The following is a 13325-nucleotide window of genomic DNA, read 5'->3' as shown; positions in this document are numbered from 1 at the left end:
GTTTCATCCTTTCCGACACTGAAATTACTCTTGCCTAATGATTGCATCTGAAGCTGGGCTTGCAGCACAGCTATCCTCGCCGTAAGGCGGTCGTTCTCCTGTATATTATGAGTACAGCGACTGCAATTAGAAGGCATCATGTTAATGTACCTACTTAGCTTCGGCTGGTGGAGGTCCTGACAAACCACGTCCAGATAAAGCGTCCAGAGTGAAAAAGTTGAATGGAAAAAAAAGTTGAGTGAGAGAAAAACAAAAAATGTAAACGTAATTAAAAAGTTAAAAACGTAAAGTTGTCAGGTAGGGTAAGGTTAGCAACAAAACGCACAGCAGCACTTAAACAAGTCTGCAAGTTGTGAACGGAAATGACGTCAGCTGTGCTGATGTCAACTGTGCTGAAATCAATGATTTCATGGCCCCAAGCCTCCAGTGATGATCCATGGCCCCAAGCCTCCAGTGAAGATCCATGGCACGAAGCCTGCAGTGATGATCCATGGCCCGGAGCCTGCAGTGATGATCCATGGCCCGAAGCCTCCTGTGATGATGCATGGCACGCAGCCTCCAGTGATGATCCATGGCCCGAAGCCTCCAGTGATGAACCATGGCCCGAAGCCTCCAGTGATGATCCATGGACCGGAGCCTGCTGTGAGGATCCATGGCCCGGAACCTCCTGAGACGGTACACGGCCCGGAACCTCCTGAGACTGTCCACGGTCTGGAGTCTCTTGCGACGGTCTGCAGCCCGGAGTCTCTGGCGACGATCCGTGGTCCGGAGTCCCTGGCAACGATCTACGGTCCAGTTCCTCCGGCAACGATCCATGGTCCAGAGCCTCTGGTGACGATACACGGTCGGTTCCACGGACGCGGGGATCAGCGAGTGGAGCGGGGTCTACATCCTGAACCTGAGCCACCACCGAGGCTAGATGCCCACCTGGTCCCTCCCCTATAGAGTCAGGTTTAGCGGCCGGAGGGGGGGAGGGGGGGGGGGGGGGATACTGTCACGAACTGACCTTAGAGCCGTTTTATTTCTCTATTTGGTTAGGTCAGGGTGTGATTTGGGTGGGCATTCTAGTTTTTATATTTCTTTGTTGGCCGGGTATGGTTCCCAATCAGAGGCAGCTGTCTATCATTGTCTCTGATTGGGGATCATACTTAGGTAGCCTTTTTTTCCACCTTAGTTTGTGGGATCTTGTTTTTTGGTTACTTGCCAGTAGCTTCAGGTTTCGTTTGTGCTTTATTGTTTTGTTTGGTGAGTTTCGATTAATTCAAATATGTGGAACACGCTGCGCCTTGGTCCCTTCATTTCAATGAGCGTGACATACTGTCTATAACTACCTTAACAAACAGTGACTTATTATTATTATCATTATTATTATTGTTGCTGTACTGTTCTATAACTACCTTAACAAACAGTGACTTAATATTATTATTATTATTGTTGTTGCTGTACTGTCTATAACTACCTTAACAAACAGTGACTTGTTATTATTATTATTATTATTATTATTGTTATTATTGTAAACAGGGACTTATTATTGTTATTGACCGTTACCATGGAGAAGAGATGTCACATCTACATATTCATGTGATTGCATTTAACCACCTGACTGTTTCTATGTCTGTTAGTAAATGTTTTATAAGAGAAAATTCATAATTGAGAGCAAATGACATTCAAGAATTACTGTGTTAACTACAACCAACATGTTGGATCTCTGTTTAGTTGTCACTGTGTTAACCACAACCAACATGTTGGATCTCTGTTTAGTTGTCACTGTGTTAACCACAACCAACATGTTGGATCTCTGTTTAGTTGTCACTGTGTTAACCACAACCAACATGTTGGATCTCTGTTTAGTTGTCACTGTGTAAACCACAACCAACATGTTGGATCTCTGTTTAGTTGTCACTGTGTTAACCACAACCAACATGTTGGATCTCTGTTTAGTTGTCACTGTGTTAACCACAACCAACTTGTTGGATCTCTGTTTAGGGGTCAGTTCTCCAAAATGAGTCTCTCTAGGGAGAGAGAGGAAGGGGGCCCTGCCTCTAACTTGAGTCTCTCTGGGGAGAGAGAGGATGGGGACCCTGACTCTAAAATGAGTCTCTCTGGGGAGAGAGAGGATGGGGACCCTGACTCTAAAATGAGTCTCTCTGGGGAGAGAGAGGATGGGGACCCTGCCCCTAAAATGAGTCTCTCTAGGGAGAGAGAGGAAGGGGGCCCTGCCTCTAACATGAGTCTCTCTGGGGAGAGAGAGGATGGGGACCCTGACTCAAAAATGAGTCACTCTGGGGAGAGAGAGGATGGGGACCCTGACTCTAAAATGAGTCTCTCTGGGGAGAGAGAAGATGGGGACCCTGACTCTAAAATGAGTCTCTCTGGGGAGAGAGAGGATGGGGACCCTGACTCTAAAACGAGTCTCTCTGGGGAACATGTCATCAAAACTAAGAGGTGAGCTGACAATATTGTTTAAGAATGTATTTTCAAAAACGCAATACAGAAAACAATGATTGCTTATTGGTAGCTTCAATATAACTATTGTAGATTTTAGATTTTAAAACCATTATTTAGCTGGAATGGAATGTTGGTATCCTGTATATTAGACTGTGATATGTGGTTGTCTCACCTAGATATCTATATATCCATTGTTTAACAGGAATGTTGGTATCCTGTATATTTGACTGTGATATGTGGTTGTCTCACCTAGATATCTATCTATCACCTAGCTAACTTAAGATGAATGCATTTACACATGCCACATCTTAATTTGACCCAGTTTCTCACAGCAGGAAAATAATCCTGCAGCAACGGCAAATGTGCGTTTTTATGTGGATAATAATAATTAAGGTATATTTCTTGTAGGGGTTGATACATTCTTCATCAGGGCAAATCAAGTCTGACATTTTGAAATGGAAATTACTTTAGATGGATTATCACCTCAGCAACAATCTGAACAAATAAAAAAAGGAAAATGGCCTTCAAGGTCAGGGCCCTCAGCAAGGTCAGGGCCCTCAGCAAGGTCAGGGCCCTCAGCAAGGTCAGGGCCCTCACCAAGGTCAGGGCCCTCAGCAAGGTCAGGGCCCTCAGCAAGGTCAGGGCCCTCAGCAAGGTCAGGGCCCTCAGCAAGGTCAGGGCCCTCAGCAAGGTCAGGGCCCTCAGCAAGGTCAGGGCCCTCACCAAGGTCAGGGCCCTCAGCAAGGTCAGGGCCCTCAGCAAGGTCAGGGCCCTCAGCAAGGTCAGGGCCCTCAGCAAGGTCAGGGCCCTCAGCAAGGTCAGGGCCCTCAGCAAGGTCAGTGCCCTCAGCAAGGTCAGGGCCCTCAGCAAGGTCAGGGCCCTCAGCAAGGTCAGGGCCCTCAGCAAGGTCAGGGCCCTCAGCAAGGTTCACAAATTATTATTTTATACCCAAGCCACCCCCTGTACCTGGACATGGAACTACTCCCCTCTGGGTGCAGGTGTAGGGCACCCTTCGGTAGGAAAAGCAGAACTAGGCAATAATTTGTGCCAGGTGTGATATCCCTATATAGCTCTGATTAATGATCCTATTCACCCAGTAGAGACACGTGTGATATCCCTATATATCTCTGGTTAATGATCCTATCCACCCAGTAAGGACAGGTGTGATATCCCTCCTATATATCTCTGGTTAATGATCCTATCCACCCAGTAAGGACAGGTGTGATATCCCTATATATCTATGGTTAATGATCCTATTCACCCAGTAAGGACAGGTGTGCTATCCCTATATATCTCTGGTTAATGATCCTATCCACCCAGTAAGGCCAGGTGTGATATCCCTCCTATAAACTGTAGCTCTGGTTAATGATCCTATCCACCCAGTAAGGCCAGGTGTGATATCCCTCCTATATATCTCTGGTTAATGATCTTATCCACCCAGTAAGGCCAGGTGTGATATCCCTCCTATATATCTCTGGTTAAGAATCCTATCCACCCAGTAAGGTCAGGTGTGATATCCCTATATATCTCTGGTTAATGATCCTATCCACCCAGGAAGGCTGTTGTGATATCCCTCCTATATACTGTAGCTCTGGTTAATGATCCTATCCACCCAGTAAGGCCAGGTGTGATATCCCTCCTATATAGCTCTGGTTAATGATCCTATCTACCCAGTAAGGACAGGTGTGATATCCCTCCTATATATCTCTGGTTAATGATCCTATCCACCCAGTAAGGCTGTTGTGATATCCCTCCTATATATCTCTGGTTAATGATCCTATCCACCCAGTGAGGCCAGGTGTGAAATCCCTCCTATATATCTCTGGTTAATGATCATATCTACCCAGTAAGGCCAGGTGTGATATCCCTCCTATATATCTCTGGTTAATGATCCTATCTACCCAGTAAGGCCAGGTGTGATATCCCTCCTATATATCTCTGGTTAATGATCCTATCTACCCAGTAAGGCCAGGTGTGATATCCCTCCTATATATCTCTGGTTAATGATCCTATCCACCCAGTAAGGTCAGGTGTGATATCCCTCCTATATATCTCTGGTTAATGATCCTATCTACCCAGTAAGGCCAGGTGTGATATCCCTCCTATATATCTCTGGTCAATGATCCTATCCACCCAGTAAGGTCAGGTGTGATATCCCTCCTATATACTGTAGCTCTGGTTAATGATCCTATCCACCCAGTAAGGTCAGGTGTGATATCCCTATTTATCTCTGGTTAATGATCCTATCCACCCAGTAAGGTAAGGTGTGATATCCCTCCTATATATCTCTGGTTAATGATCCTATCCACCCAGTAAGGACAGGTGTGATTTCCCTATATATCTATGGTTAATGATCCTATTCACCCAGTAAGGACAGGTGTGCTATCCCTATATATCTCTGGTTAATGATCCTATCCACCCAGTAAGGCCAGGTGTGATATCCCTCCTATAAACTGTAGCTCTGGTTAATGATCCTATCCACCCAGTAAGGCCAGGTGTGATATCCCTCCTATATATCTCTGGTTAATGATCTTATCCACCCAGTAAGGCCAGGTGTGATATCCCTCCTATATATCTCTGGTTAAGGATCCTATCCACCCAGTAAGGTCAGGTGTGATATCCCTATATATCTCTGGTTAATGATCCTATCCACCCAGGAAGGCTGTTGTGATATCCCTCCTATATACTGTAGCTCTGGTTAATGATCCTATCCACCCAGTAAGGCCAGGTGTGATATCCCTCCTATATAGCTCTGGTTAATGATCCTATCTACCCAGTAAGGACAGGTGTGATATCCCTCCTATATATCTCTGGTTAATGATCCTATCCACCCAGTAAGGCTGTTGTGATATCCCTCCTATATATCTCTGGTTAATGATCCTATCCACCCAGTGAGGCCAGGTGTGAAATCCCTCCTATATATCTCTGGTTAATGATCCTATCTACCCAGTAAGGCCAGGTGTGATATCCCTCCTATATATCTCTGGTTAATGATCCTATCTACCCAGTAAGGCCAGGTGTGATATCCCTCCTATATATCTCTGGTTAATGATCCTATCTACCCAGTAAGGCCAGGTGTGATATCCCTCCTATATATCTCTGGTTAATGATCCTATCCACCCAGTAAGGTCAGGTGTGATATCCCTCCTATATATCTCTGGTTAATGATCCTATCTACCCAGTAAGGCCAGGTGTGATATCCCTCCTATATATCTCTGGTCAATGATCCTATCCACCCAGTAAGGTCAGGTGTGATATCCCTCCTATATACTGTAGTTCTGGTTAATGATCCTATCCACCCAGTAAGGTCAGGTGTGATATCCCTATTTATCTCTGGTTAATGATCCTATCCACCCAGTAAGGTAAGGTGTGATATCCCTCCTATATATCTCTGGTTAATGATCCTATCCATCCAGTAAGGCCACGTGTGATATCCCTATATATCTATGGTTAATGATCTTATTCACCCAGCAAGGACAGGTGTGATATCCCTATATATCTCTGGTTAATGATCCTATCCACCCAGTAAGGTCAGGTGTGATATCCCTCCTATATATCTCTGGTTAATGATCTTATCCACCCAGTAAGGCCAGGTGTGATATCCCTCCTATATATCTCTGGTTAATGATCCTATCTACCCAGTAAGGCCAGGTGTGATATCCCTCCTATATATCTCTGGTTAATGATCCTATCCACCCAGTAAGGTCAGGTGTGATATCCCTCCTATATACTGTAGCTCTGGTTAATGATTCTATCCACCCAGTAAGGCCAGGTGTGATATCCCTCCTATATATCTCTGGTTAATGATCCTATCTACCCAGTAAGGCCAGGTGTGATATACCTCCTATATATCTCTGGTTAATGATGTGATATCCCTCCTATATATCTCTGGTTAATGATCCTATCTACCCAGTAAGGTCAGGTGTGATATCCCTCCTATATACTGTAGCTCTGGTTAATGATCCTATCCACCCAGTAAGGTCAGGTGTGATAGCCCTATTTATCTCTGGTTAATGATCCTATCCACCCAGTAAGGTCAGGTGTGATATCCCTATATATCTCTGGTTAATCATCCTATCCACCCAGTAAGGCTGTTGTGATATCCCTCCTATATACTGTAGCTCTGGTTAATGATCCTATCCACCCAGTAAGGCCAGGTGTGATATCCCTCCTATATAGCTCTGGTTAATGATCCTATCTACCCAGTAAGGACAGGTGTGATATCACTCCTATATATCTCTGGTTAATGATCATATCCACCCAGTAAGGCTGTTGTGATATCCCTCCTATATATCTCTGGTTAATGATCCTATCCACCCAGTAAGGACAGGTGTGATATCCCTCCTATATAGCTCTGGTTAATGATCCTATCGACCCAGTAAGGCCAGGTGTGATATCCCTCCTATATAGCTCTGGTTAATGATCCTATCTATCCAGTAAGGACAGCTGTGATATCCCTCCTATATATCTCTGGTTAATGATCCTATCCACCCAGTAAGGCTGTTGTGATATCCCTCCTATCTATCTCTGGTTAATGATCCTATCCACCCAGTAAGGCCAGGTGTGATATCCCTCCTATATATCTCTGGTTAATGATCCTATCTACCCAGTAAGGCCAGGTGTGATATCCCTCCTATATATCTCTGGTTAATGATCCTATCCACCCAGTAAGGCCAGGTGTGATATCCCTCCTATATAGCTCTGGTTAATGATCCTATCTACCCAGTAAGGCCAGGTGTGATATCCCTCCTATATATCTCTGGTTAATGATCCTATCCACCCAGTAAGGCCAGGTGTGATATCCCTCCTATATATTTCTGGTTAATGATCTTATCCACCCAGTAAGGCCAGGTGTGATATCCCTCCTATATAGCTCTGGTTAATGATCATATCTACCCAGTAAGGCCAGGTGTGATATCCCTCCTATATATTTCTGGTTAATGATCTTATCCACCCAGTAAGGCCAGGTGTGATATCCCTCCTATATATCTCTGGTTAATGATCCTATCTACCCAGTAAGGCCAGGTGTGATATCCCTCCTATATATCTCTGGTTAATGATCCTATCCACCCAGTAAGGCCAGGTGTGATATCCCTCCTATATATTTCTGGTTAATGATCTTATCCACCCAGTAAGGCCAGGTGTGATATCCCTCCTATATAGCTCTGGTTAATGATCCTGTCTACCCAGTAAGGCCAGGTGTGATATCCCTCCTATATATTTCTGGTTAATGATCTTATCCACCCAGTAAGGCCAGGTGTGATATCCCTCCTATATATCTCTGGTTAATGATCCTATCTACCCAGTAAGGCCAGGTGTGATATCCCTCCTATTTATCTCTGGTTAATGATCCTATCCACCCAGTAAGGCCAGGTGTGATATCCCTCCTATATATCTCTGGTTAATGATCCTATCTACCCAGTAAGGCCAGGTGTGATATCCCTCCTATATATCTCTGGTTAATTATCCTATCTACCCAGTAAGGCCAGGTGTGATATCCCTCCTATATATCTCTGGTTAATGATCCTATCCACCCAGTAAGGCCAGGTGTGATATCCCTCCTATATATCTCTGTTTAATGATCCTATCCACCCAGTAAGGACAGGTGTGATATCCCTCCTATATATCTCTGGTTAATTATCCTATCTACCCAGTAAGGCCAGGTGTGATATCCCTCCTATATATTTCTGGTTAATGATCTTATCCACCCAGTAAGGCCAGGTGTGATATCCCTCCTATATATCTCTGGTTAATGATCCTATCTACCCAGTAAGGCCAGGTGTGATATCCCTCCTATATATCTCTGGTTAATGATCCTATCCACCCAGTAAGGCCAGCAGGTAGCCTCTTTTATTTGTATGTAAATGTTATGAAAGTTTTCCATTTGTTTGCTTTTTATAACACCACTTTAAATGTATACATGACACTGCAAAAACAATCCAGTTTCATGTACACATTAAAAGTCAGTAAAGTAAATTAAAGAGCCTTTATAAAGATTTATAGTGGTTTAATAATTTATTCAAAAAACAAAAGAAAATTAACCAACATTTCTGAAAATGGATATATAGCGTTTTGCAATTCAATTATTGTTTCCCCATCTGAGCTCAGAGTAGATGAGAGATGTAATGTTTGTCTCTGTTGTGTTGAAGACCAATCAAGCAGGAGAGACCAGCCTCCCCTGTTCCCAGCTGTGTGTCCATGAAGAGTGACAAGTCTATGGAACCTCCTATATTATTTAGAGAGAGAGACTTTTCTACTGAACAAAGGTAAGAAGAACTCATGGGTCCTGGTCAGTGAGTTAAACAACACTGCCTCTAGTCATTTCTCCTCTCCCATTTTCCCATTTATTGTTGTTGTTTTCATAATCCATAGGCTCATCCTTTTGTCCATTTTCATAGTCCTAAAACAATATTAAACAAACACAACATTCCCTCCCTGTGTGTGTGTGTGTGTGTGTGTGTGTGTGTGTGTGTGTGTGTGTGTGTGTGTGTGTGTGTGTGTGTGTGTGTGTGTGTGTGTGTGTGTGTGTGTGTGTGTGTGTGTGTTTGTGTGCACTCCCTGGATGAGGAGATGTAATCTCATGTTTTGTCCACAGAAACCAACAGGAGAGATCAGAGTCAGAGATTCTCAGTGGTCAGTCTTCCCAGAGTCATCAACCAGACCTGGCCTCCATATTCAGTGTATGTGGTCCTGTTATGTACATTTGTTTTTGTTTACCTCAAGTAAAGTTGATCTGTCAATCATTCATTAATGTGTTAATGAGAAAGCATTTATTCTCTTGCTTAACTTATTTACTTTATTTATTTCAGTTGCTTGAAGAGAAAATTATGACATTTGTGAAGAACGAGCTGAAGATGTTCAAGAGGATTCTTAGTCCAGAACTCCCAGAAGGCTTTGAGAGTCAGAGGCAGGATAAGGAAGTGGTGGATGCTGAAGATGAGAAGCAGGAGAGCAGTGCCAGAGAGGGGACTCTGAAGATCACACTGCACATCCTGAGGAAAATGCACCAGAAGGAGCTTGCTGACACACTGGAGAAATGTAAGATCTGTCTGCCTCATGATGAATGATGTTTTATAACATTTAAAAGATGTAGCTAAAGTACAGCTAAAGTAGCTGTGTAACTCAGTGATATTGTAGCAGCCTTAACACAACACCTAGTGACTACGTCAAGTAGCAGCAGGGATGTGTTGTGTTGGTTAATTTAGAGAGAGAGAGAAGAGAGATGAGAAAGAGAGAACATTAATAATACCATCAATAATACTTATAATAATATAATCAGTCACACCAGTCTGTAATGCATTATGAAAACATTTACAGATTTAGACAGTCAGTTGTAATTTACAACTTTATAACAGTCCTTCAATACTGTAGGTATTAAAACAGACGGAATATTAATATCATCTGTGTTATTTCTAGATTCAGATGATCTTGCTGTGATTTGCCAACGTGAACTCAAGTCTAATCTAAAGAAGAAGTTTCAATGTGTTTTTGAGGGGATCGCTAAACAAGGAAAACCAACACTTCTCAATAAGATCTACACAGAGCTCTACATCACAGAGGGTGGAACAGGAGAGGTCAATAATGAACATGAGCTGAGACAGATTGAGACAACAACCAGGAAACAAGCAAGACCAGAGACTCCAATCAAATGTAACGACATCTTCCAATCCTTAACTGGACAAGACAAACTTATCAGAACTGTGCTGACAAAGGGAGTAGCTGGCATTGGAAAAACAGTCTCTGTGCAGAAGTTCATTCTGGACTGGGCTGAAGGAAAAGCAAATCAGGATGTCCAATTTGTATTTTCATTCCCTTTTCGGGAGCTGAATTTGATGAAAGAGGACAAACACACTTTCATTGAACTTCTTAATCACTTCTCAATTGAAACCAAACAATCAAGAATCTCCAACTACAACAAGTAGAAAGTTCTGTTCATCTTTGATGGTCTGGATGAGTGCCGACTGCCCCTAGACTTCCAGAAGAACAAGATCTGTTGGGACGTCACAGAGTCAACCTCAGTGGATGTTCTGCTGACAAATCTCATCAAGGGAAATCTGCTTCCCTCTGCTCTCCTCTGGATAACTACCCGACCTGCAGCAGCCAATAAGATCCCATCATGGTGTGTTGACCAGGTGACAGAGGTACGAGGGTTCAATGACCCGCAGAAGGAGGAGTACTTCAGGAAGAGATTCAGTGATGAGGACCTGGCCAGCAGAATCATCTCACACATAAAGACATCAAGGAGCCTCCACATCATGTGCCACATTCCAGTCTTCTGTTGGATTTCTGCAATAGTCCTTGAACACATGCTGAAACATAAGAGAGAAGAGATGCCCAAGACTCTGACTGAGATGTACACACACCTTGTGGTGTTTCATACCACACAGAAGAATGAAAAGTATCTTGGGAAAGAAGAGACAGGTCCACACTGGAATAAAGAGAGCATTCTGTCACTGGGAAAACTGGCTTTTCAACAGCTTGTGAATGGCAATCTGATTTTCTATGAAGAAGACCTGAAGGAGGCTGGCATTGATGTCAATGAAGCCTCAGTGTATTCAGGATTGTGCACACAGCTCTTTAAAGAGGAATGTGGGCTGTACCAGGACAAGGTGTACTGCTTTGTTCATCTGAGCATTCAGGAGTTTCTGGCTGCTGTATATGTGTTCCTCTCATTCATCAACAACAATGAGAATCTAATGGACAAACTGAAAACAACGTCCAGGAACTTTTCTGTGAGGATCAAACAAAGGCGTAAAGTTACTTTCTACAGGAGTGCTGTGGATAAAGCCTTACAAAGTGAGACGGGAAACCTGGACCTTTTCCTCCGCTTCCTTCTGGGCCTCTCACTGGAGTCCAATCAGAAGCACTTACGAGGTCTACTGACAAAGACAAGCTGCTCACAGAGCCATGAAGAAACAGTGAAGTACATCAAGGAGAAGATCAGGGAGAATCCCTCTCCAGAGAGGAGCATCAATCTGTTCCACTGTCTGAATGAACTGAATGACCATTCTCTAGTAGAGGAGATCCAAAGCTACCTGAGATCAGGAAGTCTCTCTGAAGACAACCTGTCACCTGCACAGTGGTCAGCTCTGGTCTTTGTGTTGCTGACTTCAGAAAAGGAGCTGGATGTGTTTGACCTGAATAAATACTGCAGATCAGAGGAAGGTCTTCTGAGGCTGCTGCCAGTGGTCAAAGCCTCCAGAGCTGTTCTGTGAGTAAATAAAATGACATATAAGAACTAATCATCAGGAAGCAATATTCAGTTCAGAGAAAATTATGCATTATAATATGTGTATAATATTATATTTATAAAACATATTGAATGAATGCATTGATGTTCACATTAGTATAACAATGTGACCATACAATTCTGGGAGATGGAAGATGAATCTATATGTTGATTGGGAGAATAAACCAAATGCATCTACCATTGTCCTTCTACACTACTTGTGTTAAATTAACAGTGTGTTTGTGAAGTCATGATGATCTCTTTGTCAGGCTGTCAGGCTGTGGAGTCACAGAGGAAGGCTGTGCTTCTCTGGTCTCAGCTCTGGAGTCAAACCCCTCACACCTGAGAGAGCTGGATCTGAGTAACAATGAACTGAAGGATTCAGGAGTGAAGCTGCTCTCTGCTGTAATGGATAATCCCCACTGTAAACTGGAGACTCTGAGGTCAGTATTATCAGATATGAAAGTACTTTATGTACGTAGTTCTCCCATTTGAAAAGTCGTAATTATTCGGTTATATTCACTTATATTGTATTAAAGTAGTCATATTTTTAGTATTTGGTCCCATATTCCATGCCTGCAGTGATTACATCAAGCTTGTGATTCTACTAACTTGTTGAATTAATTTGCAGTTTGTCTTGGTTGTGTTTTAGATGTTTTCCTGATAGAAACTGAATGGTGAATAATGTCCTGTCATTTTGGAGTCACTTCACTTGTATTGTCAGTAAGAATAGAAGATGTTTCTGAACACTTCTACATTCATGTGGATGCTACTATGATGATGAATAATCAGGAATGAATCGAGAATAATGATGAATGAGAAAGCAACAGAAGAACCACTCTGTTATTGGTAATGGTGAGAGGTTAGTATGTTTTGTTGTAGTCTCTGTTATTGGTAATGGTGAGAGGTTAGTATGTTTTGTTGTAGCCTCTGTTATTGGTAATGGTGAGATGTTAGCATGTTTTGTTGTAGTCTCTGTTATTGGTAATGGTGAGAGGTTAGCATGTTTTGTTGTGGTCTCTGTTATTGGTAATGGTGAGAGGTCAGCATGTTTTGTTGTAGTCTGTTATTGGTAATGGTGAGAGGTTAGCATGTTTTGTTGTAGTCTGTTATTGGTAATGGTGAGAGGTTAGCATGTGTTGGTGTAGCCTCTGTTATTGGTAATGGTGAGAGGTTAGCATTTTTTGTTGTAGTCTCTGTTATTGGTAATAGTGAGAGGTTAGCATGTTTTGTTGTAGTCTCTGTTATTGGTAATGGTGAGAGGTCAGCATGTTTTGTTGTAGCCTCTGTTATTGGTAATGGTGAGAGGTTAGCATGTTTTGTTGTAGTCTCTGTTATTGGTAATGATGAGAGGTTAGCATGTTGTGTTGTAGCCTCTGTTATTGGTTATGGTGAGAGGTTAGCATGCTTTGTTGTAGCCTCTGTAACTTTCTCACTCATTATTATTCATGATTCTTTCATGATTTTTCTTAATCATGGCATCATCAGGATTAATTTATTATTGTTTAGAAACATGTTATCTACTCTCTTAGACAGAAAAGTACTCCACTCATCATCCACCATTTTATTATTGGGCAAAACACAACCAAAAACACAACCAAAACAAACTGCAAATGCAACCAACGACAATAAACTACATTTATTACTA

The 13325-nt window shown here is 42.7% G+C and overlaps 1 protein-coding gene across 1 annotated transcript in view; it reads left to right on the top strand.

Annotated features, from left to right (window-relative positions):
* The first annotated feature begins 1619 nt into the window (after positions 1-1619).
* LOC110511505 (uncharacterized) overlaps positions 1620-13325 on the top strand; it is a 28990-nt gene continuing 17284 nt past the window's right edge. The window contains 6 exon segments of the mRNA XM_090194378.1: positions 1620-2445; positions 8598-8714; positions 9044-9128; positions 9258-9486; positions 9865-11659; positions 11947-12142. Of these exon segments, the coding sequence (XP_090050504.1) occupies positions 1661-2445; positions 8598-8714; positions 9044-9128; positions 9258-9486; positions 9865-11659; positions 11947-12142 (3207 nt within the window). The 5' untranslated portion in view covers positions 1620-1660.

Source organism: Oncorhynchus mykiss, chromosome 13, assembly GCF_057628025.1.
Source record: "Oncorhynchus mykiss isolate SJ-2025 chromosome 13, ASM5762802v1, whole genome shotgun sequence".
NCBI classification, from domain to species: Eukaryota; Metazoa; Chordata; class Actinopteri; order Salmoniformes; family Salmonidae; genus Oncorhynchus; species Oncorhynchus mykiss.
The sequence above is the reverse complement of the archived record's forward strand: the minus strand, read 5'-3'. Positions and strand labels throughout refer to the sequence as shown.